General features: G+C 39.2%; 2 protein-coding genes across 9 annotated transcripts; one reads left to right on the top strand and one right to left on the bottom strand.

Annotated features, from left to right (window-relative positions):
• Nucleotides 1-28: 28 nt before the first annotated feature.
• On the top strand, nucleotides 29-7,201 carry TRMT61B (tRNA methyltransferase 61B). 2 transcript variants are annotated; one of them, XM_048078487.2, is made up of 7 exons: nucleotides 29-518; nucleotides 600-702; nucleotides 4,287-4,477; nucleotides 5,510-5,601; nucleotides 6,016-6,254; nucleotides 6,873-6,953; nucleotides 7,098-7,201. In XM_048078487.2, the coding sequence occupies exons 1-7, from the start codon at nucleotides 48-50 to the stop codon at nucleotides 7,139-7,141; spliced, it is 1,221 nt and encodes a 406-aa protein (XP_047934444.2). In that variant the 5' UTR covers nucleotides 29-47; the 3' UTR covers nucleotides 7,142-7,201. The 2 variants fall into 2 exon arrangements, with proteins under 2 accessions (XP_047934444.2, XP_066849675.1); XM_066993574.1 differs by having other exon boundaries at nucleotides 6,846-6,953.
• SPDYA (speedy/RINGO cell cycle regulator family member A) lies at nucleotides 3,752-25,233 on the bottom strand. Of its 7 annotated transcripts, none has more exons than XM_066993576.1 (11): nucleotides 25,097-25,233; nucleotides 24,520-24,680; nucleotides 21,533-21,667; nucleotides 20,888-21,004; nucleotides 15,006-15,088; nucleotides 13,044-13,291; nucleotides 11,955-12,013; nucleotides 11,584-11,669; nucleotides 10,139-10,310; nucleotides 8,732-9,026; nucleotides 3,752-7,465 (listed from the first exon to the last, which is right to left on the bottom strand). In XM_066993576.1, the coding sequence occupies exons 6-11, from the start codon at nucleotides 13,270-13,272 to the stop codon at nucleotides 7,377-7,379; spliced, it is 930 nt and encodes a 309-aa protein (XP_066849677.1). In that variant the 5' UTR covers nucleotides 13,273-13,291; nucleotides 15,006-15,088; nucleotides 20,888-21,004; nucleotides 21,533-21,667; nucleotides 24,520-24,680; nucleotides 25,097-25,233; the 3' UTR covers nucleotides 3,752-7,376. The 7 variants fall into 7 exon arrangements, with proteins under 7 accessions (XP_066849677.1, XP_066849678.1, XP_066849679.1 ...); XM_066993577.1 differs by adding an exon at nucleotides 22,938-23,014 and having other exon boundaries at nucleotides 24,520-25,158; XM_066993578.1 differs by having other exon boundaries at nucleotides 21,218-21,667; nucleotides 24,520-25,158.
• Between the last annotated feature and the right edge of the window lie 107 nt (nucleotides 25,234-25,340).

Here is a 25,340-nt window from a genome sequence, read left to right as displayed (position 1 = left end):
CCGTTCCGGGCCCGGCGGGGCTGGGCGGGGCGGGGCGGGGCGAGGCCATGGCGGCCTGGAGGGGGCTGCGGAGGGGGCTCTGCTGCGCGCCCGGCGGGCGGCGGCCGGCGTGGGCGGCCTCGCTGTCGCCGGAGGAGAGGCTGCGGCGGATGCTGCCGCCGGAGCTGGGGGCGGCGGGGCCGCGCGGGGCTCCGCGGCCCCCTGAGGAGGAGCAGCAGCGGGGGGAGGAGGAGGAGGAGGGGGCGGCGCGGTCGGTGCCGGTGCCGTTCCGCGCGGGGGAGCTGGCGCTGGCGGAGGCGCCGCGCAGGCAGCGGGCCCCGGTGCGGCTGCTGTGCCGGCTGGCGGCGGGCGGGGCGCTGGCCGCCCCCGGGGGGCTGCTGCCGCACGAGCACATCATCGGGCGGCCGCCCGGAGAGCTGCTGCGCCTGGCGGGCGGCGGGCGGCTGCTCGTGAGGCGGCCCTCGCTGGAGGAGTACGTGCTGCTCATGCCCCGCGGGCCCGCCATCGCCTACCCCAAGGTGCCCGAGGCGGGGTCGGGGGGACACGGGGCCGAGGGAGACCCCTTCGCGCCGGTAACGTGCCGCTTCTCCTCCCCGCAGGACGTCAGCGCCATGCTGCTGATGATGGACGTGCACCCCGGGGACACCGTGCTGGAGGCTGGCAGCGGGTCCGGGGCGCTCAGCTTGTTCCTGTCCAGAGCGGGTGAGAGCCGGGGCAGGGGAGGTGGAAGCGGGGCCATGCCCTTAGGGCATGTGGCATGTCTGATGGTCAGGGAGTTGCGGTCAAATCTTAAAAGTTCTGCAGCAGATTCAGTTTTAACTTAAAGAATAACTCCATCTCTGTCAGGCCTGCGGCAGGGACTGCATTTTGACTGTACTTTGAGTGTTGGCATGCAAACGGTCCATACAGGTCCTACAGAAAGCTGAATTTTACCTCTTGGTACTGTTGGCTTTCTAGCTTATTAGGCCCATCTTCCTGTCTCGCACCTTTCTCCATTTTCTTTTCCCCCTCTCATTGGACCATCGGAGTAATGAGATTGCTGGGTACTAGTGAAAATGTTTGTTTTCCTTCCAGCTAGCCTGGTTGGAGCTAGATTTCAGCGCTCTAGCAGATGGGCAGCCTTTGTTTGCACTCATCACCGCTGTTGTGTTTGTACCATCCAATTCCATTAACAGCTGGTTTGCGGCATAACTTGGCAGATATCTATTCTTTTCCTTTGTCTAGGCTCTAGGTTTAGTTTCCCACTAGTTTAGCGCCCTGAGCCTGCTCCCTGCATGGCCAAAAGAGAGATGGTGTCTGCAGCGGGGAATTGATAGGCACTGACATCGCTGACTGGGGCAGTAGGTAGGCAGAACCTCTTTGCAGTACCCCGTAGATAGTTTAGTCTTGCTGGAGTCTGTTTTGTAGTTGTTTGAGGAGAAACCTCACCCTTAAACTTCATCTCATCTGTAGGCATCCTGGTAGTGGACCACACTTCAGAGTAGTTTGATCGATGGGCTCCTGATAGAGAAACTTCCTTAAGGAGAAAGTCATGAATTTTTCAAACATGAATGTTTCTGAGGTTGCTTAGTATTGAGCAGGTATGTTACTAATGCCAGCTATCCGATTCTGTTCCAGGATGCCAGGTCTTACTGCTGAGGAGAAAATGAGGAATTAGGAGTGGTTACAATAAGGGAATTGTGTAAACTAGAGTGCTGAGATCCATCTCATGAGCTTAAAATCAGCAGGAGCATGTAAGCAGCCAAAGAGGGAATCTGGAGAGCCCCCTGCTGAAATGAACAGAGCAGTTCGTTCTTAGTTCTTTGTTTTAGCTGCAGTAATCTCCACCAGGCATAAGCTGAAAACACTTATTTTAATAAGCCGTTAAAAGCTGACCAAAGCTCACTCAACTGCAGGTCGTCTTGATGTATGTTAGATACAGGTTTTGAGGTCAGCAGGTGTACCTCAGCTCCCTCACCCTCTCTCTGCCATGTACTATTATTCAGTCGCTTTCAGTCACCTTTCTGCAATAACTTTTCTGGGGTCCCTTGATGGGATTTTGAAGATAGTATGGAAAAATCTCAAAGCAACCGTTGCAGTCTTGGGAGCTAGAAACTGGCAAAACAGAAGAGGAAAGCTTCTCTTTCCAGAAATGTATTTAGAGGGAAAGTAAGAGCCTTTATCTTTTCCCTTCTTCCCCTACATGCAGACCCTAAATCTGAAGAAAAAGCTTGAATGCTTGTTGTTTGCTAAGGCAATAGTTAGTTATTGCCAAAGACAGCAAAGGAGTTTTTTGCACTGGGTATTCAGTCCACTACGGCTATTCCATCCAAGCACGTATGGACTTGCAGATTATTCCTCTCCTTTTTCGGTCTTGTCTCCTTCTGATCGCTTACTTGAATTTAGCTGTAACCGTAGAAAGTCAACAAAATCCTTTGCATCACCAGATCATTCACCTTACCCATGTGAAGAAAGCAGTCCTTGTGCATCTGTTCAGTTCTGTTTCGAGGAGAGGGGAAAAAAGGTACAAGATTGTATTGCTATTCTCAAGTATCTTGAACTTAAATCAGCACCAAATACAAACAGCTCTAGTTACAGTTTGATGCAATTTAGTGCTGGCCTGGAAATTAATAGATTTGACTTGCTCTTTCCCAATAGTGGCTAATTTTGCCACCATTTAATACAGTGTTACCCAACAAGAAAAATGGCTGCTACATAGGTAAATGCTGAAATTTAAATACAGTGGATGCATTACCAAGGTCCACAGAAATTTCCAAAATTCTCATTGAGTTATCAAATTTGATTAATATTCTCTCCTTGTGTTATTCATTTAGTGTTTTGTGTTCCATTGTCCTTTATTGTTTTCCAGCAACTACTGACATGCAACAGGACAAAGTTAGGACTATGTTAAGAATGTGACACTTACCATAACAGTAAGATCTTTGAAAAGTAGAAACTGTGATGTATGCAAACCTCACATACTGCAGCTTCACTATAATGGAGGTGTTTTGTTTTATTTTGTTTTTCCAGATAACTGGTTGTCCTTATTTTTCTGGAAGTCAGTTTTAAAATGTAGGAAACTTTAGAATGAGCAGAGTAAGGAGTAAGACTGACTCCAAGGTGAACAGTTTTATTCTTCAAATATTTCCAAATTTTTAATTTTGAGTAATAAGAAGTTTGTGCTGCAATTCTACAATTGTTTAAGATGATCTAAGAAGACTAAAATCCTCCCTCCTTTCATATTGATTCTGGCCTCAGGGTGAGTTAGATCATGGAGAGATTGGCAGGAAGCCTGTCCCTTATTTTGTTGCTTTTTTTTTTTTGGATTCACAGTGGGATCAAATAGGTGAGGGAAGGAGTCTGCTGACTCCACCTTAAAATGGCTTAAAAAGTCATGGAACATTACCTGCAGAAAGCTATATTTGCCCATTAAAAAGTATCAAGGAGAAGTGAATGGTATGATTGGTTTGAGAAATTAGAATAATGCAAGTATAGAATGATACAGCAATGTATACATTGCTGGCTTTGCCTGGATAGCCTGCTAACACTTCCTTTACAAATAATATTGTACAGTAAATTTCAAGATAGCAAAACTTAAAACAAGTAATAAAGTAATTTATAATGGTCATAAACAATAACATGAAACTAACACAACCATGTGTAAATCAGGAAGTACATTAGGAAAATTCGTCTATGGGACTGAGATCATCGAGCAGGTCTGGGGGGTTTCTTATCCCTTCCTCAATTCTGATTAAGGGAAAGGTGGAGAAAGAACAGCACACCTTTGTTTTTAATAAACAAACAAACAAATCAGGATCATAAAATATTTAAAACCATCATTTTCAAATCTTATTAACAACAGAAGCAGTGACTAGCTGTCCTCTGCATAGTATCTGTGAGTAGTGACCTACATTACAGCTCTTTCAGCTGCTACCTCTGGTAACTGTAGTAGATAAATCATGAGTAGATTGGGCCACAGATGCTCAAGTCAACTCTTGCTGCAGGAGTTACTTTGGGAGGACATCTTAGGAATAGTTTGCAATGCTATAAATATGTTTTGTTTCTATCTGTGTATTGACTGATTTCAGTCTATACAATAATTAACCCAGCACTTTATCTGTGTATACTTGTTTTAAATATAAGGGAAATAATAAATTGTAATTGATTGTTTCATATGTGGTTATTTCCTAAAGTGAAGTTGAGATTTAACAGCATGCTTCTGTCACTTACAATGCTACTTTTTCCTAAATTCTTTATTGTGGATGGGGGAAAAAAGTAGTAAATCTAGTATTTTTGTTTGTTTTAAGTTGGGCCCAAAGGACGAGTTGTAAGTTATGAAATCAGAGATGACCATCACAATTTAGCAAAGAAGAATTACAGGCACTGGCGTGCTGCATGGGAAATAGGGCATATGGAAGAGTGGCCAGATAATGTGGATTTCATTCTTAAAGACATCTCAACAGCTGCTGAGGATATGAAATCTGTAACATTTGATGCAGTAAGTGCAATAAAAATCCCCTCATATGACATAAATCAATGCTTATATTTTCTATATAATTTGAAACCTCTAGTGCTCACACTTGCAGTGGGATCCCCAAATCTAACGTGATTGCAAAAGCAATCGGATGATCATCAGTGAAAGAAACACCATGATTTTTTCATCAGGTTATGGGTATTTCAAGGTTTCAATTACACTTTCCCATGTAAGAGTGATATACTATAGTCAAGAAATATTAAAATTAATCACTGTTGTCTTGTAAGCAAAGATATACTTATTTTCTTGTATTTTGGAGAAATGCAGAAAATTTTGTATTTGAGTAAGACATTTCAAACGTTAAGGAAAATATACAAGCTTATTAAAATACGAATACTTAAACACTTTGCTATCAGCTCTATGGAATACATAATGTTACTAAGCAAACAAACTACTTCTATTAACTCTTCAAATAAATGACAATTGTGTTAAAGGATTTAAGTGAAGAAACAAAATATCACAAAAATACCATTTTTGAAACCTTTTGACAATCCACAGGAAGGATCGGGTGCATCCTTTCTCACCATTTCAGTTTGAATAGTTTTCTAGCAAAAGATGGATAAATTGACAAAGAAGTTTTCTCAATCTTGAAACAAGGAGCAAGTTAGACATTGAAACTATAGTGTGATCACTGTATTATGCAGATGCATTGAACTTTTTAACATTTGTAAACAGGACATCTAAAGCTGTTTGTAAGTGTAGTCTTACAGAAGTTTTTATTAAGGTGAACAGTGTGGAGTTTAATTAGGAGGAGGTTTAACGTTTCCACAGGACTAATGTGTTGGTGAAACATGACTTGTGTTAATAGAAATTCATTTGGAAGTAGCATGGACTTTGATTTGTAAATGTTGGGACCTGGTGTTTCTCTAAGCTGTTCAGAGGCAGTAATAAAATTAGTTTGCAGTTACAAGCTGCTATAGTATGCATTCATTTTTCATACATAAGTGTTGTTTTTCAAACACTGTTGTTACGGAAAAAAAAATCTTTCTCTTGCAGATAACTCTGGATATGATTAACCCTCAGTCTGCTTTATCTGTTGTATACCCAAGTCTTAAGCAGGGTGGTGTATGCACTGTATATTTAGCAAAGTAAGTATTTACCTTCTGGCACTCAGAAATTTGTTCAGGCATCACCTGAAATTGTTACAAAACCAAGCATCTCCTAAAACATACATCCAATGTAAATGTAGTAATTAAAAAAAAAAAAAACTTTCTTTGCATTTTTCATTTATTTCCTTTTTTAGGAGTTGTATAAATTACACTTGGCTATATCTTTTGGTCTGTACTTCAGGAACTATGGTCAGTGGAAGTTTTTAATGACATCCTCAAAATAACTTTGCACTGTTTTCAATTCGGTAGTCAGGTTGCTAGCTCCTTTACCCTAAAATCGAAGGACTTGTATAAACAAAGGTGAAGAATGTGACAAAGGCAATAGAATTGAGGCTAAGTTTACTATATTGATTTGAGTTTTCAAAATATTTATCCTTTGCATTTCTTCAAAAGCATCACGCAGGTTATTGACCTTTTAGACAGAATACGGACCTGCAAGCTCCCATTTTTGTGTGAAAGTATTGCTGAGGTAACTCATAGAAAATGGTTGGTACTTCCTGCTAAAATCAAGAATTGCAAATCAAGCCAAACAGTGGAAACTCAAGAAAATATTGAGGAAGGAACTCACCAAAAAGACTATGATGAAATCCATGTTCAGGATCAAATAGTTCTGAAAGATGTTGAATGCAATGGTAAGAACGTTATTGTTAATGAGCTAGCCTGTTATTAGAATTTTGATAACGTAAAGATACAATGAAGGCAAAGTTGTTTGTTTTAGGAAGATGAGGGCTGTGTTTCTTTTCCTCGAGATCAGCTATAAACAAGCTTTTGGACAACCTAGACATTGTCAGGTTTGAAAAAGGATTTATTAATGGTTATTTAAATATCTTATTAAAAATCCAGACTAAATAGAAAATAAATGGCAGTCAGCATGTACAAAATGACTGTCCTTCCACTACTATTTTCAAATAGAATTCAGTCCTCCATACTTAGCCTATTGCTGTTTTAGAGAACCCTGCTGGGCTCAAGGATTCCATAGAAGAAATGTTACCACTGTACTCCGTATGCTAATTGTGCTGTTTTAACAAATCTAGAAAATATACCTTATATATATACTTGTAAATTCTGTAGTAGAGCACAGAGGTCTGAATGTACTGATAAATGGCAACAAAGCAATTTAAGAAAAACAGTAAGAAAATGAAAAGATGTCAAGGAATAGTGCATGTGCGTTGCTAACTGTACTCTGTTTTGTTGTTGTTTTTCTTTGAAAACTTGCTGGAAAGAATTACAAAAAGATGTACTTCTCACAGAATCATTTTCTGATGATGCTGAAACATACTGCTCAGTACCTTACGTTGCTAGACCATCTAAGTGGCAGGATGCTCATTCAGGTGAGACACTAAGTGTATTCTATATATATATTTTTTGTACTAGGACTTCACATGTTGCTACATCATGAAATCATAACATTTATAATAAACTAAAAATTTTACATTGAAATACTGAAGTAGTAACTTGTTCTGTTTTTCAATTAGCGTTCCTCACCAAGCTGAGAAAGTTTCGACCCCTGCGTTCTTGATGCTGCTGTGATGTTAGCTACTAATTTGAGTGTTGTATCAGAATAAACTGTTACAAAATAGCTGTGTTTTGCAAGTTGTGTAACTTAAGTAATTTCTGCTCTGATTTCTACTGCCTATAAACTCTTAAATCCTGTGTGTGATTTAAGGGGAATGTTTTAACAGAATCATTATGTATGGTACTACCATGCAACACATTTTTCTGCAAATCGCAGTATTTGTCTCATTCAGTGTTTTTCATTCTTCATTGCTTGTAAACCAATCCATGGATTTGTCTTGGTTCAAGATGCTACCCCGTCTGCCTTTCCTGGACTGGCTCTGACAGTCTACCAGAAATCAAGAGAAAAAAAAAAAAGTAAGAAAATAGTGCATCAGTATCTTCTCTTTGAAATGTAAGTGAAGCAGCTTCTGAGTTTACTAAGTACCAACCGGTGATTATCAGTTTCTCTAAGAACAATGTTTGCACAACTGTAAGGGAAACTGAAATACACTAAATATGGTCTTTTGATAAAGCTGTACTCACTTCAAGAAAAAGATCAGTTGATGAAGTACTCAAATAGTTAAAATAGACACAAACAGAGCTATAAATTAACTGCAACTCTATGGTTAATTAACTGTAACCGTAACCAATATTAAATGTGTATACCAAGAACACTGCACTTTATCTGCATAATTGAGGCCTTACACAGGAAATTTACATCTCAAGTGTATTCCACTCTTAACTGTAACTTAAATAATAAACTAACCTAACTGCTCTATGTAATAGAGGCTGCTCATACAAAGGCTCAGGAGACTACTTTGAGTAGTTCAATATGCAAAGATTCTATTACATTAAACAATTTTCACAATAAACTGTTGTATTTTCTACACAGTTCCCAACCTTAAAAGGATATCTTCCATCAATTGTCAAAGACAGAGATACACTTAAAAGAAGTGTGAAGTGCTGATTTAATGTATGTACAAACTGATGACTGTAATTGAGGAGCCTGCCCTTTCTAAAAACACCACTTTCAACAAGAGCACTTAAAACTCACCTAACACACACTCCATTCGTGTGACAGACACACCAGTATTTTTACTGTTTCTTCTTGCCAAATGCTTTTCAAATAGGATTATCAGTTTAATTTATAATGTGAAAATAGTAACAAATGCCTAAATAGACTAGAACACAAAATTAGCCAGAGTAGTAGACGAAAACACTTTGAACAGACTTAACATGTAATGCAGTTGGTACTTCCAGGAGACAAGATGTGAATGTATCAGTTAAATGTTTGGCTGAAGCAAGATGTTATTTGTGTCATAGAAAAAGAAAACAAGGAATGTTTTGCAAAAATTAGTTCAGATATGGTAGTAATTCTTAAACACACGGGTCGTTTTCCTGATACCACAGTGTCCAAGGCTGTTAGTATAAAAGTTTTCCCAAAATAAAGAAAGAAAATGGTAACTGCATTTGTAGTAGAGGTTTCTGCTAACACAGAGGTTGGGTCTTGTCACACCAAGAAGAACATAGTAGTCCCTACAGTAGTCTAACCAGCAAATACTGTCTCGGTTACATAAGCTATTTGAAAATTATTTGCAGTATTAAACTATACCTTGGGCATAAGAAACAGGAGAGTCAACCAGCATTTTTTCAACTGGAAAGGTGTCCTTCATATCCTGTGCTGAATGTAATTCAGTCATCTCCAGCGTGCCAGTTGAAGAGGAGGAGGAAGATAATCCTAGTCGCACAAATCTTCCTTTCCTACCACAAAGCGAACAGTCCACAGGCGTATTACTAGGTCCTCGGGGCAGCTGTTCTTCGTCTTTGTTGTAGCTCCTCACAGCTCCACTGTGGTGCACAGAACGTTCTCGCTGCCATACATAATGTGTTGGAGCAATAGCCATTACCTATCAGAATAGCCATTATATCAGAAACCATAAAAATAACTGGCAAACATGCAGCTGAAAACAAGGGATCCGATTCACGTATGGCAGAGAATTAAGACTAGAGAGTTGAAGTGGATATCATCTATTATTTATCTGCCTCAGTCTAACTAGAAAGTTCGCTACATTAAGCAACAATAAGTGAACTGGTTATGAATCAGATGTTGAAACGTAAGTTTTATAGCCTTGTATATTCGTGTAAATCATCACAAATACCAGTTCATGCTTTGTTGGACTGAAGATGGTGTCTTACTATTAAACTAGGTGGATCTTCTGACTAACCATGTCACTAAACTAACAATTGCTAAAAGTTGGGAGGGTATGCTGGGAAAAGCATTCTACACTTGCCTTGTTCCTTGTATTTTTCCCCATTAACATCTCATCCCATCCATAGAGATGGGATGCTAGAGCAAATAAGATTTTGTTTTCCACCAGATGTAGTAAACAGTACCTGTCAAGGCTCTTCCAGACAGACACATGCCATCTGGAAAGTGAGGAATGTCTTTTTTTCACCCAATGTTTTTTGGAAAAAAAAAAATGCAGGTTGTAACAGGGCATTAATAGAGAATGTTAAAAATACATCCTTTCTTTTTTGAAATGCAATGAAAAACCATTACCCTACAAAGTCAATTGAAGTTATACTGTTAATTTTGAAGAGGAAAATTTCACCTGAGGTGCTAGGCTTTGGAAGGTTTTACTTTGTGTACAGTTTAAAATTTGTAAAGTAAAGACACAGACAAAAATATTTCTACAGTGAATGAGTGAAACAAATAATGGTAAATTTAAGTAAAAATATTTGCATAAAGCAGAAAGATTCTTCTCATTAAAAACTACATTTAACAGCAGCGTAACTTAAGATATTCTAATTTACCTTAAAAGCATAGTTTCAAAGACTGTATTTTGAAAGCAGAAGAAAAAAAATTGATGGAGGGTAAATGGGCTGTTACATTTTAGCTGCATCTTTTCCTTCTCATGGCTTGCATACACTCTTTAAGGTAAAAATGTTTGTATAGAGCTATAGTGTTATCTGGTATTAACTGTAGTTTCAGCATCTACAATATTAAAACCCTCCCTACCTCTTCACAGCAACGTCTGCTTACAATAGCCCTGTAGTCAATTCTACTCCATAGTTGATCTCTTAGCTTTAAGAAATCAGGAAAGAGCTTTCTCCATTTTTTTCCCAAAGCCCATGGGAAAATGTCATACTTTGATTCTTCATCGTCTTCCTCCACTGTATTTGCCAGATACCTTCAAACACATATATGTTTGTGTCTGTAAGTGTTACTCAATCTTGAATCATTATATCAGTGTGATTTCTAACAGTAAAAAATGTAATATTAAAGTAGTTCTGTATCTTAATGTCATGAGAAAGATTGCTAACAAAACAATTCTCTCTTAGTGTTACAATATGTTCTTAACCAGAAAGTTCCACATATATTCTTCAGGTAAACATAAGCTATAACAACAAATATTTTACCCTAGAGCCTCCTAAATTAGTAGGTATGTAAGAACTAGCATATCCTGACAGCTTTCACTTGATACTGAATTCCTATAAATCATACCTGAAAAAATTTCTAGTTTTAGTCTCCTTCCCATTTTTCCTCACTTGCTCCTAATCTCAGTCTTCTCTCCAGTCCCACTCTAATGTGACCCTCTGACACTTTCTAATTCTCTGTTATCTTCTGGGCCTCTTTTTTTCTCCCTTCAGTGGAGTCAGACAACTTCCTCTTCCATGCTTTATGGATGCTATCTGGAATACCACATATGGTAGAAGGAACAGCCATCTTTCTCCTTGCACTAGTGTGCAATCAGAGCAGCTGCCAAGTGCTATTATAGAAAAAGATGACCTGAGCTCTGTAACACTATAAAAGAAAATAACTTAATCGCTGTAGGTATAGCATATATCCTTATATATGTATCCTATAATATAGAATTATATAGGCTTGGAAAAGACAGATTTATGATTGCACCTCCGTTTCAATGTATAGGAATTTTTTAAGTGTTCAAAAAAGAAGTTCTCTGAAATTACCTACCTATATTTTGACAGTTGACTCAAATCACCTTGACAGAAACTTAATTAATAAAGTTACCCCAGAGTTGTGCATCATGATGAAACATTTCAGTAAAAAGGACTTAAAAGACGGCTAAGATATTAAACGAGGTCTTATAAGAGAAAGCGTGAGCTCTACGTATGTTGCCACATACTATCCTGCATTTACTTCTTTTAATGTTAAAAAAAGTTCACAGATTAACAGTTCTGTAAGCAGAAGTCCACGCAATGTATTGCAATACCCATGCGAACATCCCCTCATTGCTACTCAGGTTGAACATCAGGGAAACAGTGTTGAATTTGCACTAATTATGATGTGTAGGTTATGTTTCTTTGCTTCATATAGAACCCCAAACAACTACAAAGTGGTTATGAAGTCTCACTGTATATCAGAATCATTAGTGATGTAAACAAAGGAATAAACTAATGCAAAGTTTATGCTAATAAACCAGATAATTTAAGAGTACTTACAGAGCAACAAAGAAATTGATTCTGGTATGCTCATTTATTGTGAAGTTAGCCCTCTTGAAATAAACGAAAGTCATTGCCAAAAGATACTGTTTTAAAATGTAAAATATTACATTCATTATTAAGTATTAACATATTATTTCAATATAACATTTCCTAAAGTGCTTAGCATGTTTGTCTCACACAAAACTACTTTGTTCATTCTTATCAATGAGGAAAGCATAAATTGAGTTTCTTGAAGTTTCCACATGAACACATTAGAAAAAAAAATATGGTCTGTATTCTCATTATAGTATCAATATTCTCATTATAGTATCAAGTGATTAACAGTCAATTTTCACTGAATATATGTTCTGTTAACTAAGAACACTTACCTTGTCTGTAATTTTACAACAACAGTCCATCCATAGGAAGTCTTGAATCACATCATCATCTGCAACAAAATTGTCATAGCATTTCAAACAATAATGTTTTTCTTAGAAAGTCAATGTAAACAAATAACAAAATAAACAATTAACAAGTAAATAACAAATAAAAGTTCCTTTTATTAAACCAAACAAAAAGAAAGAAGCTGGACCCACCAGTAGAGAACAGAGAAACTGACAGGGGAAATGGATTAGGTATGAAAAAATAGAAGACAAACTAACAGAAAGGTAAGGTGGAAAAAAACTACTGACAGCATCTCACTCCATGATACCAAGTGAAGGTGAAAAAATCACCAGTATTTTTTCTATTCATGTAACCTTTTCCTGCATAAAAGGTTCCCTTGAGTAATGTACAGTTGTTTCTGATTAACCAGAGACTGTTGAGATCTCTGCACCTTGATTACCTGACAGCTTTTACAAGGCAATACTTGCTTGATTACTTGTGGTCAGTGTATATCTCTGTGAACATGTACTTCAATGTTCAAGGTTTAAATAAAAAAAAAAGAAAACAAATGTAATCTACTATGTCTCAATCACTTCTAAATAAATACAAAACTTTATATGAAAGAGATAGAAATGCAAAAGAGAGGCAGCAATTCCTCAGATTTTCTTCTCATTCGGTTTCTCTCTCTAAATGCTTATTCCTATAATAAATAACATGTTTATAGAACTGGGACACCAGCCTTTTTTAAGCCTTGTGTAAAACAAGGTGTATGTTGCTTTACATGCATTTGTTGAAAGCTAAGAGAAAATAGTAAGGTATGGGAAATTATTGTAGAAGGAGGTACCATACCATCTTGTTTTCGTTTTTCATTTTAAAAGATGCTTTTCATCACTTTAGTAGCCTTTTTTGTATTTTTTAACTTAAGCATTAAGTATTTATACACTAGAATATAACAATAAAATATGTTTAGACAAAGACATTAGCAACTATTTATAAAAAGCCGTCTCAAAATTATCATTGAGTTTAGAAAACATACTTACTTATGGTTTTCTACTGTTCAATCAAAACACTGATATCTATCATTATTAACCTACCAAACAATTTAAAGAAAGCTGTCATTTCCTGACGCTGAATAACTAGGCATGGTCCCATTGGATGTATATATTTATGACTAAGAACCCTTTTTTCACAATTTTCTTGATGGTCTTTAGAAGCAGGCCGCTTCAATCTAACAAGTTTTTTTTGCTGATGTGATCTGGATGCACTCGATTTTACATGCAGAGTGACAGTGGGAGGTGTCTGACACACCAGATTGTGTCTCATTTTGGTAAGTAAAAAGTTCCTGTTAAAAAAGAAGAAGAAGTTAGCTACAAAAAATAGGCAGTTTTAGTAGTATGTCTCTAGAATTGTTTTGTTCAAATGAAGCGTTTTCAGCAGAGCTTTGTCTGTCAGCTGGTATAAAAACTAATTGTATCAGTACGCAGTCAGTTAGGCAGTTTAATTTAGTTCTGATCTGATGAAGCTCTTTTTCAGTGGAAGCAGACTTAATCGTTCATTTTTCATTCAAAATTAGAAAACACATCGCCTTTCCAGAAGAAGTTGCAGTTTGTCAGATCGTCACACATTTATCCAGGTCTACCAAGGAATCTCCATGCCTCCCCTCCTATTTGTGAAGGGGTATTTTTAAAGGAATGTTAATAGAATCAATGTAACATTGCCATAATCAAACCATATAATATGAAAAATAAAATCTTGAAATGCCAAGTTATTTTCATAACCTTTGGTTATAGCCACTGGGTATAAAATTTAAATTAAGTAGATTAAGTAAATTAAGGAGATAACATAAAGGCATAACCAAGGAAACAAACCTGAGGTTTCAGTAAAAATCAAGAGGATACCAAACGGAGCATGAGGAAAGCTACGTTTTATACACGAGAAAACAACTTTAATTCTTCAGAAGGTCCCTACGCAGAGTATAGCGAGACAGCCTCCCTAGATCTACAGCTCTTACTTAGTTGTGACACAGAGAGGGGGGAAAAAAAATAACAAATAAATAAATCTCACACTGAGTATGTAATTACCCCGTTTCGGTTCCCAGCAGCTGAGCCCGGAGGAAGCCGGGGTCCCGCCGCAGCCCCACCTCACGCGGGCCGAGCCCCCTCACAAGGGCCGCCCCCCGCCTCTTCTCCCCTCAGCGCCGTCCCCCTCAGGCCGCGAGGTCGCGCCCTTGGCAGCCAATGGGAGCGCGGGAGGCTGCCGCCTCCGGCCCTACCTCTGCCGCCTGGGGGCGCTGGGCTGCAGCGCTCCGGCGGAGCCCGCCCGGCCGCGCCAGCCAATCAGGCTCGGGCACGGCTGTTGCTAGGCGGGAGGGAGGGTAACTGCCCGCACAGGTGGGGAGGGATAAAACCAGGGAAGGGGGCCCACTGGGTCTGGTGCCTGTTAACAGGGAAGGTCCCGTGGGTGGTGTGCTGGTTGGAGGCCGCTCTGGGCACAGCGATCAGGAGATGAGAGAGTTCTCCATCCTTGGGGAAGCAGGGATGGTCAGAATCCCCGCTCAGGATAGAGCAACAAAGCTGGTGAAGGGCCTGGAACACAAGTCCTGTGAGGAGAGGCTGAGGGAACTGGGGGTGTTCGGTCTGGAGAAGAGACAAGGGGAGACCTCATCACTCCCTACAACTACTTGAAAGGAGGTTGCAGCAAGGTGGTTGTCAGCCTCTTTTCTCAGGTGACAAGTGGTAGGATGTGGAAACCACATCTAGTTGCACCAGAGAAGGCTTAGATTGGATATCAGGAAGAATTTTTTTCAGGGAAAGAGGGGTTAGGCATTGAAACAGACTGCCCAGCCAAGTGCCAGTCACCATCTCTGCATGGCGAGAGATGTGAGGATGTGGCATTTCAGGACATGGTTTAATGGTGGACTTGGTAGGTCAAGTCAATGGTTGGACTTACTGATCTAGAAAGCCTTTTCTAACACAGATGTTTCTATGTGTGTTCAGTCAGATTGAGTCAACCTGCATTAAATTTCCTTTATTTAAAAACAAACAAAAAATCCCTACCTTTTACACGCACGTGCTCCTGTTTGTGCACAATGCTTTTCGTCTAAGGAACTCCAAGCAATCAGTTACCAATCATTTGATAACTGTGGAAACCAAAGGAAGGATAAGTTACAGAAAAATCTATTTAACCACACAAACCATTGAAAGTAGGAAGAAAGTTTTTTGTCATTTTTTGCAGACTGCAAAACATAAAGCTGCAGTAATTGTAAAGTGTGTGCATTCTTAATCCTTACACCTTCAGATTTGCATTCCTCACAGTATCAGTAAAAAGGAGGTTACAAAGTAGATCTTTACCGGCTTCCCAGGGCTTGTCTGTTTTTTCCTACAGCTCTCTCCTTTCTAAAATAGTTTAGCTTTTTTTGATTCCTTTTTTTTGAGCCCTTGGTTCTGCAACAAAATATCACAAGATCTTTTATTTTCTTTTCACCCTCAAAGATCTGTTACAATCAAGTTCAAATTACTCAAGAGGTATAGTGATCCACTCTCTGTAAACCTTTTTGTACGGTTCCTCACCTCCCAAGACCCAAGGTTCAGTTGCAATACATGCTAGCTGTGTTCAGACTAGCTTGGTTCAGACTGAGGAAACTGAAGTTGTGAGAAAAAGCAGGGAGAAAATTTGCAGTTTTAAGTTTCTCTCCTTGCAAGACTTTAGAGACTAAGGTAGGATTGCTGAGATGGGGATTACTCAAGCATTCAACTTGAAACACCATGGAGAAACATCAACATGGAAGGGCATAAAGCCCAAAAGGAAAAATCAGGGAGTCTGAAACTGACAGCTCAGATCAGAAAATTTATTCCAGGGGAGTCACAGAGGCTCACAAAACCTTCCTGGTTGCTAGCCTGGCTAGCAAAGGTCCTCTGGCTTCTCTTTGGAGGTGATGAGCTTAATGTAGTGATTAAACTCTGCATATCTTTTAGGTATGTTTACTAATAAACAATTGTTTTGTATTCCTGAGTTGTATATCTTACATTCAGGTCTCTACTGGGTATATGGTAAGAAGTTCTTGAACAGAGTGACAAGAAGGAAACAGAACTTTACCAGACTGTAAATCCTGTGCATGATGTAGAGGAGCTAACTGGTTCTCAGCCTTTATTACTAATGTATTAACTATAGTTTTTATACATGTATTATTAACTACAGTTTTTGGAAGTTTGTTGAATAATTCATCCAAGCATATCCGGGAGACTGTTGCTAGTTCTCTGATTTCCGAGTAACTCAGTGAACATCAGGGGGCACTATTTCACTACAAGCAATTTAAACTGAGACAATATAGCATTGTCTTGTCTCCTGCGCTAGACTTATATTATTTAATTCAGAACCCTTCCCATAGGAAGACGATAGATCATTTGAGTTACTCTTCATCTTTATATGCTATTACAGTTTGAACTGTTTTATGTATGTATATATGATTAAAACCTGTTGTAATTCTTTCAAAATCTTTTTTTTTGCAGGAAAAAAAAGATTTTTATAAATACTCTGGAACTGAATTATGAGAGATATATAGTTGTATAACTACCCAGTAGCTTGGTAGAAAAAGGCAAGTAGCAGTTTACTTCTCTTAAATTAAAAAAAAAAAAAAATGTTTTCAGTAAACCAGTTGTGAGACACATGGATTAAGAAAATGGATTAAGAAATATCACTGAAGTAATACTTGTAAGGTAGGAAAACAAATGCCTTTGACATGTGGTATCCTTTCTAGTGGACTTTCTAGTGGATGATCTTAGAGGTCTTTTCCACCCTAAATGATTCTGTGATTGTAGTGAGGTTTTTGTTGTTGTTGTTGTACCACTGGAAGAACTTCTGATATATCTTTTCAAAGGAAGTCATGAAAAAGAAACATTGGTTTGTCTAAATATAGATCGTTGTTCAAATATAATGTGTATTTGTCCAATTATAGACTTTTTCTACTTATTGCAGAGTGTAAAATAAGAGGAAACAAATTAATAGTTCTCTTCCCTTTAGAGAGAACTCCTGCCCTTGTCAGGGGGAACCCAGTCTCTCAGTCAAATACGTTCTAGATGAAACACACAGGATGAGAACTCTATTCCTACAGACACAAATAAACTCAAGCATTCATCTAAAAATCAAACGCTGGACATACAATAACTCTGTTAGAATATAGGGTGCAATAAGACAAAACAAGTTTCAGAAAATTTCAAGGGAACAGGTAAACCACCTGAATGCACATCTATCACCAGTAACCTGCTTCTTTTACTTGGAAAGGGAGAGTAAGAATTTAGATGAGTTGTGTGAAACAAATCATTACAGCGTTGTGGTGCCTGAGCTAGGGCTACACTTAACAACCTGAATGTGGCTTACCTCTTTGGTACATAAACCAGTAACTAATGACACTAGAAATTATTCTTATAGCTAAATCATTGCTGTCACTAAATGCAACAGTAGGATTAAAACTAAAAATGATCTAGTGCGACTTAAGTATATGTCAGTGATGGATGGATGGACATGGAGATTGACATCTGCTTTGTTTACTTGAAAAGAACTTCTAAGCATACAGCAGGATTTTCTAATATATAAATCCAAAACTACCTCTGGTTACTCTCAGGTGCTGAGAAAGTCAGAAACTATTAAAAAAAAAAAAAAAAAAAAAGGAAATACCACAGTGAACAAGAAATGTACTGGCTATACTAATACAGCAGATGACAGAAGAATGTCAAGGCTGCCAGCAAACACAGTGCATGTCTAAACATGCTGCTTCTGCATACTGCAAATCAGCCAAATGCTCTGCAGCGGCAAATCTACATAAAGTACTGGGGACATAAATTTGAACTTGCTGTTCATTTCTACTGTAAATAGACTGATATATCCTGTATGACTCAAAGCAGAAAGTGGAAGCATTTATGTTTTTGGTGTTTCTTTTTTTTTAAGGATTGGCAGTTCTGTGCTGATTTTAAGTGAAACCAAATAGTCTTACCTGAAGAGTTCCAATTACTTGCCAAAATAAACAGATGAGACTATGTTAGGTCTTCACCATCATGTTTCAATAAGGCAAATGAGGAGCTGATGTTGTATCTCTCAACATCATTAACTCTGAACTCTTTACAGCATATTTTACATCAAGGGGAAAGGACACAAAGTGTACAGTACCCCTTAAAGAATTTTTTTTCAACTTTCTGATGCCACCCACAACATTTTAACTTTTAAAAGTAACTTGAAGTTGCATCCTGCACATTAGTGAGCATTTAATAAGCATGGATATTCATTACCGCATTGTGCCCATGCAGTTTCCTCATACTGTATTGTGCAAAGAGCACTAATAAAACAGACTCCTGTACCACCATGACCCAGAGCCATTTCTTTCAGCTGCAAATTATCTAAGGAAATAAAAAAGTATAAAAAGTTTGGTGCTTTCAAAATGATGTCCTATTATTTTTTTTCCTGAAGGTAAATTCATCATTTCTTAAATTCATAGCTGTTTGAGTGGATGAAGAATAGGTGGGAGCCTTCAAACTCTAGCTAGCCAGTTTTTGATTCTGCAATTGGACAAAATCTGTAAATTGCATTGTCTTTCTGACCTTGTTTTCCAATTACAAAGTTTAGATTTACTTCTTGGTTTACTGGTTGCATAATTCAGATCACAAACTCTTCCAAACACAGGGTATCTATTTATTCTGGTTTTACACCGTGGAACACAATTGAATCTTTTTCCATGACTATAGCCTCTATAATATGAAACAATATTAGTAATTAAGATGGTGTAATTTCTCTATTGTCAAGAGCCTTATGTTGATGGCAGGGCATTCACAGACTCATCCCATTAAAGGATTAATCAGCAATAACGTAGCTATAATTTCTGAAATAAGGGAAAATAATTTTTATTTGCAAATATTTTGGCTGCTATCCCCCCATGCTGTTAAGAAAGGAACAGCCTCAAGTTCAGTAGCAGGAAGGCAGAACTTTACAGACTAAAACCAGATTAATTAAATTGTAGACTGAAGAGTCTGGATGTTTTTTTTTCACCCCAATCCAACAGTTCAGGCTCCAAACGGTTAAATTAGAACTGCCACAGTTTGTTAAACATTGAATGGCCCTCCCTAGAAGCAATGGGTTCTATAATTACTCCACAGCAGGTCAAAAAGCTTTCTTGTTTCTCCGAGATCAGTAATCGCAAATTGTAAAAGTTTTCTCACCCAGAGGTTGAAGCAATAAAATGACTAGTACAAGGGCTGTAAATTAAAGTGCAAACTGAAACAGATGAACTTTGGTAATAGCTAGCTAACTGGAAAAAAAAATAAAGATAAACTCATGAAATAGGAAAGTAGTTACAACACAAAAGCAATGTATTTCAGTAAGGAAAAAAAAAAAAAACATACTGTCAGCTATGGAACACCTCGCTCCTTTTAACCCTACTCTTTGGTGCCCATTGTGTTATGCTAAATGGTGTTTGTGGGCTTAGCTGCTTCTGCTCAGCTCTTCCGTGTATTTATTCAACTTTGCCTTGGGTTTGACTACAAATACAAGCTGCAATGAGGTAAGACTGGGTGGGGATTTATAGCATGTGAGCTGCTCCATAGAAACTGCCTGTGTGAATGCTGTGGCCCTGTTTTCATGGTTTTTTTTATTTTGGTTTGTTTTTTTTTGTTTGTTTTTTGTTTGTTTGTTTTTTTAAGGAATAAATGTCTTCTGCTTACTGCCATGTACAACACTGTCCATAGGCTGTTACCGTGGGTTAGCTGATATATGGTAAATCTACACCCAAGCTTGCCTTGTAGTGACCTGTACACACAGACAAGTCTGACATAAAGAAATTTAATGGCAGACACCTCCAAATACTTAATGTACCTTCCAATACCACCACACTGGACACCTATCTGTCCGTACAACCATCTGTTTTGGTTCTTAGAACAGCACTGAGATGTTGTCACACAATAAAACATGTTAAAATCTATTTAGGACTCTCAAACAGTTCTTAACAAATTTAACTTTTGACAAAGTTCCATCTGTAATGGCTAAAAGGGAAAAAAAAATCTTATATTCCAGAACTGAAACTATTTTAGTTTAAATGGAGCTCCTCTGACTACAGCTTGTGATGTCATGTTTTCTGTTAAGCCCTTTCCAAACTATACGAAAGCAGTGAGTATACTAAGGGATTGGACACAGTATGAGATTACTGTGCTTCACTCTCTGCTACAAAGTAGGCTGGATGAAGACTTACTCATTTTTTTTCCTCTAGTGCTACACATTTTAAGCAGCTTTGAATGCTGACAATAGATGCTGTAAAAATGCTGTAGGTATAAGAGCCATGAAGACATATTTCCTTGGCAGTAAAGAGAGGGATGATGATGAGCCTGTTAGTGACCCCACCCACTGGAGTTAAGACTAAGCCCTAGTAGAAAGGTGAGGATGCCATGATGTATCAGACAGGTTGGTTTCTATAATCCTCAAAGATACAGACAGAACACACACTAACTGCATGAGCATCTCTCTCCAGTGGCTACACCCTGTCTACTTTTACAAACCTCTGAACCAACAGTTGTATGCCTTAGATACTCTTACTTTCAGCCCAAGCTTGATGGTGCAGGTTTCTGAAGCTGAGGACAGGTTTATGAGTGTTGCCACTGCCTCTGCACTGATTTTCATCTCCGGTGTGCATGAAAATTTCAGCAAAATAAACAGGTACATTCATAAACTGTGTTACTACTCAAAGAAAAAACGTCATGATTTAGAAACAGGTCAAAAATACACAAAATGTAAGCTATCTTTTTACAGTGTACAGAAGTAGTTAAGACAGTCGTGCAGAAAAGACACGATTGCTCATTTATTTCCTTACTGGGTCTTTATTTGACCAGCTACATGTGGCCAAAACTTTTAAGTTCTGTATTACTCTCAATGTTCTCATTATTCACATAAAGATAATACTTACCTGCTATGTTGTTGTGGTTTAACCCGGTCAGCAGCTAAACACCACACAGCCGTTCGCTCACCCTCCCCCCTCCCTCTCTGGGATGGGGGAGAGAAACGGGAAAGTGAAGCCTGTGAGCTGAGATAAAGACAGTTTATTAAGACAGGAATATAATAATAATAATATTGATAATAGTACTACTAATAATAATGTGTACGAAACAAGTGATGCACAATGCAATTGCTCACCACCTGCTGACTGATGCCCAGCCTATCCCCAAGCAGCCGGCCCCCCACCCCGGCCAGCCACCCCTATATATTGTTTAGCATGACCCCAGATGGTATGGAATACCCCTTTGGCCAGTTTGGGTCAGCTGTCCTGGGTCTGTCCCCTCCCAGCTCCTGCTGCACCCCCAGCCTGCTCGCTGGCAGGACAGAGCGAGAAGCCGAAAAGTCCTTGGCCTGGTGTAAACACTGCTCTGCAACAATTAAAACATCAGCAGGTTATCAGCGCTCTTCTCATCCTAATCCAAAACATAGCACCCTACCAGCTACTAGGAGGAAAATTAACTCTATCCTAACTGAAACCAGGACATATGTAGTGTTTTTCAGTCCTCCAGGAAATAAAAATGGCAATGTTATTACAGTTCTTTGATCAGCAGCATACACTGGTTTGTGAAGGTCTGGAATCGTCAGAAACACATCATGGACAAGATATTATATATTATTTCTCAGTATTGTCCTCTTTCTATGGTACTTTCAAGGGTCCTTCCTACGGTCCATTCTATGTAGAGAGTATAGTCTGCAAAAAAAAAAAAAAGAAAGAAAAAGATTGAACACATTCTAAATGTGTCCTAATAAAAAGTTCCTTAGTTTATATATAACATATAATTGTCTGTAACTTAGACAATGTATATAACAGTCTACCATCAAAAAAAAAAACAACCAAACAAAAAAACACAAACCTGTTTTCATTTCTGAGCACAAGACTGTTTCTGCTCGTTTCTAACTTCATCAGCCTTAATCAGTTGAAAGTCATCATGAATTTTCAAAAAGCATTAATTTTGTGGGAAAACACTAGTAGCACTGTTTTGCACTTTGGCATAATACTTGGCCTATTTTTAGGGACATCCTCAGAAGAGCACACCCCAAACCAACGATGTTTGGAGCCTCCAGAAAATCTCAGTTAGAGCTGGATTGCCAAATACTCCAATGAAACCGACCATCTTCTCCCTACTCATCTCTCCGATCTGCTGACCACAATACATGTCACAGCCCCACCTTGCATCATTTCCTGATAGTTCAGGAGTGACTCATAGATTCTTGCAACTTTCCCTGAAAGCAGATTTTATCCCTTTTCTGTGCCTGTGGAGTGTCACAAGACCACTCACCCAAGTTCTAGGGAACACCTGCAAGTTACGTTGTAAAGACCCAGGCCAGATCCCATTATCACACTAATTCTTACTGGCTTCTGAAAGAGCTGAATTTATCTCCTCGGACCTGATCCACAGTTCGCTGAGTCAACAGAAAGTCTCCCACCAGCACCCACAGTTCTTCAAGTAATACTTAAGTGAACTGAACTAAATTTATTCTCCAAAGAGATCTGGAGCAGATATGAACTGGAGAGCAAAAGTTGAAAAACACAGATCACCCAGGTTTCTCGAATATGAGTTTACATATCCCCTAAAGCCTAGTGATCAAAACAATTTTATATATATGTAAGAACCAGAAATGTGTTTGTAGCATTTAAATTATAATTGGTGTGAGCTGTAATTATGCTTTCATAAGTGTAAACCACATCTATCCTACACTGTACTGCCTAATTGGCATTCAGCTATTTGCTAAGAGGAGATATGTCCAACAGCTGATAAAATTCTCCTGTTTTTAACCAGTAAGCAAGATCTTACCTTGAGAGCTGTACACTGGGGAAAGTCAGTTTAGAATAGCCATTGAACAAAATCATGCATTTCCCCAAAAAAAGCCTTTTGTATAACTACAAAATGTTCAAAAAACCGTTCTCCTCTCTAAGCCCCAGACACTGAGTTGTCTCTGTAATTAAGCTATTTCAATACCTGGATTGTTTTATCTCTTTGACCATATGCCTGCTCCACTGGCTTAGATTCTGCAGAGAAGCTTCCCTCAAAATAACCTGGAAAGACGGTAAAATTAATGCAACTGAGAATGGTCCTTCACTCCCATTGCTTTGCTGGGTAATGACATTGTGTAGAGCAACTCTCTCAATTTCCAAAATACTAAGCAACGTCCATATGTATAAACAAGAATTTATTTTGATTTGGAAAGCTGGAGAAATTGAAGATAATGAGACCTGCATCGGTTCCTGCAAATTGGAGCCAAATCAAATGCAACATGGTGCACCTATCTTTCCACTAGTTATGGTTTGGCTTTCTAATGCTGATAGTTCAGGGAACATGTAATGTGTCACACTACAAGGCCAAAACACACTGTGACGGGCTTCTTCAGACCACACAAATATCATAAGTCCATTCAACCTTTACACACTGAAGGTTATGGCTGTTTTTTGTATACTGACAACAAAGACTTGTCCAGTATTTGGAGGTGGTGGAAGAAGCAGCTTTACTTCCAGTAGTAGCCACTATGAGGTTTCAAGACTGCAGACTAAGGCTTGGATTATTAATACTAGGCACAGAGGTTTACCTATACTAAACAAGAGCCAGGAGAACAAGAAGGATTAGCATGTGCTCACTCTGTCCTGTTTCTATAAAGTTACAATATTAAAACAAAACAAAAGGCAAAAACCTGTCATGAAGTGTACTGTTCCCTGTTTTTAAGGTCTATGTAGTTTAGCTTGGCAATTTGACATGACAGGGTAACTCCTCATCTTGAAAAAAACAATACATTTACACACAAAATGAGCTTTACAATAAGACAGGCATTTCTGAGCCTATTGATCCTGCCCATCTTTCTGCAGAATGCCATCATCTGACAGCAACAATGTGAAAAGTCCATGAGAGACTTTAAAGTCTTCCCAAGTTTTCACTTCGCTAAGATGATGTTGTTAATTTGAGTCATTGAAAACTGTACCAGAAGAGTATTAATAAGCCACTCAAAACTGCAAGAAGAATTAAAAAAATCTGGAGAAGTCTTATTCAGACTGTACTAGGAGCAGACCTAGAGAACAGTCATTTAACTCAGACCCATCAGAGAGAGCTCGTCGATTTCAGCAGGCCATTGTGGACTATAGTAAATATGAAAACAGAGATGCAACACAAACACAGCTCACACAGAGACAAAATGGCACAGACCGCTAACCTGTGCTTACTTTCAGAATATGCAAAGGTTTTAAACAGTTTCATTAACTTAGGTTTGCATGTAAAAGGAGTGGCAACATGTTTGTATTGTACAGCGAATATAAACACTGCTAAGAGGAAGTTTCAACTGTCTTTGGAAATAACGATTTCTCATAAATGCAGAATGTCGTTCTTTTTCTCCTTTACTAAAATAACTTAGTTTTCAGGACACTAATGTATCTTTCAGAAAGATTTTTTTAAACTGAATTAATAAATTCAGAAAAGATTCAGAAAAAGGTGTACCACACCTTCTTTTTGTCTTACATTTTGGCATCACTCTTCCACTTTGGAAAGTAATTCTAAAACCAGCAGCAAGCTTTCCTACCTTTCGTCTTCTGTAACGTTGCCAGGGTTTTTGCACTACCTACAATTTCGTATGTTCCTGGTAAGGACTAACTGCTCAGGGACACGGTACCGAAGGCTTTGTTTTCTCAACGAGGAAAGTGCAGATACTCCTGTGCCAGAGCGATTCACTTCAGAGCAATCCTAAAGGGGAGTAATCAAACATATACTTCACTGTAGTGTTTTAGGGGGAAAAATAGCAGAAAGATCCTTGAGGAAGCGTGTTCTGTATAGACAGGTGTCTGGTTTGTTTTTTCCTAAGCTAACTCCGGGATTATCAGGATTTCTGTTAAGCGCTTATAGGAAAGAGTTCAAAAGGCACCGGTGGATCTGAGCAGAATTAATCATTAAACGTCGCTATCTATCACCGTTCCTCAGCCCGACGGAGGTGGTCTGCGGGAGCAGGGGGTGGCAGCGCGACCACCCAGGGGGCACAAAACACCTCGGGGGGGGGGGGGGGGAACAAAAGGGCGAGGCAGGGCCGGGGAGCCCCGGGCCGGCGACGGGGCTGGCTTCGCTTCCCGGCCCACCTGCCGTGCGAAGCACACACACACACACACCTGCCCGGGACTTCTCCCCGGTGACTAACAGTTTCTCCTCCTCGGCGGGGGCGGCTGCCTGCTGCCGACGCCCCCTCCTCCCCCCGACGGCCCGGGGCAGCGCGGTTTCGTCCCCTCTCCTGCACGACGGGACGGGCCACACCTCGGGGCGCTCCCCGTGCCCGCCCCCGAGCGGTCCGGAAGAGGCTATATTTGGGCCGGGGCAGAGAAAGGGAGGGCGATGAGCTCGGGCTCGCCCTGCTCC

The sequence above is a fragment of the Anser cygnoides genome, chromosome 3 (assembly GCF_040182565.1).
Source record: "Anser cygnoides isolate HZ-2024a breed goose chromosome 3, Taihu_goose_T2T_genome, whole genome shotgun sequence".
NCBI lineage: Eukaryota > Metazoa > Chordata > Aves > Anseriformes > Anatidae > Anser > Anser cygnoides.
Note: the sequence above shows the minus strand (reverse complement) of the source record. Positions and strands in the feature narration are given on the sequence as shown.

What these genes read in the sequence shown, in the direction of transcription:
- TRMT61B (XM_066993574.1), top strand. Translation starts at nt 48, where the DNA reads ATGGCGGCCTGGAGGGGGCTGCGGAGGGGGCTCTGCTGCGCGCCCGGC. An exon ending in CTTGTTCCTGTCCAGAGCGG is followed by an intron (nt 703 to 4,286) that starts GTGAGAGCCGGG and finishes GTTTGTTTTAAG; the next exon opens with TTGGGCCCAAAGGACGAGTT. An exon ending in GAAAGATGTTGAATGCAATG is followed by an intron (nt 6,255 to 6,845) that starts GTAAGAACGTTA and finishes CTTGCTGGAAAG; the next exon opens with AATTACAAAAAGATGTACTT.
- SPDYA (XM_066993576.1), bottom strand. Translation starts at nt 13,272, where the DNA reads ATGAGACACAATCTGGTGTGTCAGACACCTCCCACTGTCACTCTGCAT. An exon ending in GTTGTAAAATTACAGACAAG is followed by an intron (nt 11,670 to 11,954) that starts GTAAGTGTTCTT and finishes ATTTTAAAACAG; the next exon opens with TATCTTTTGGCAATGACTTT. An exon ending in GCAGACGTTGCTGTGAAGAG is followed by an intron (nt 9,027 to 10,138) that starts GTAGGGAGGGTT and finishes CTATTCTGATAG; the next exon opens with GTAATGGCTATTGCTCCAAC.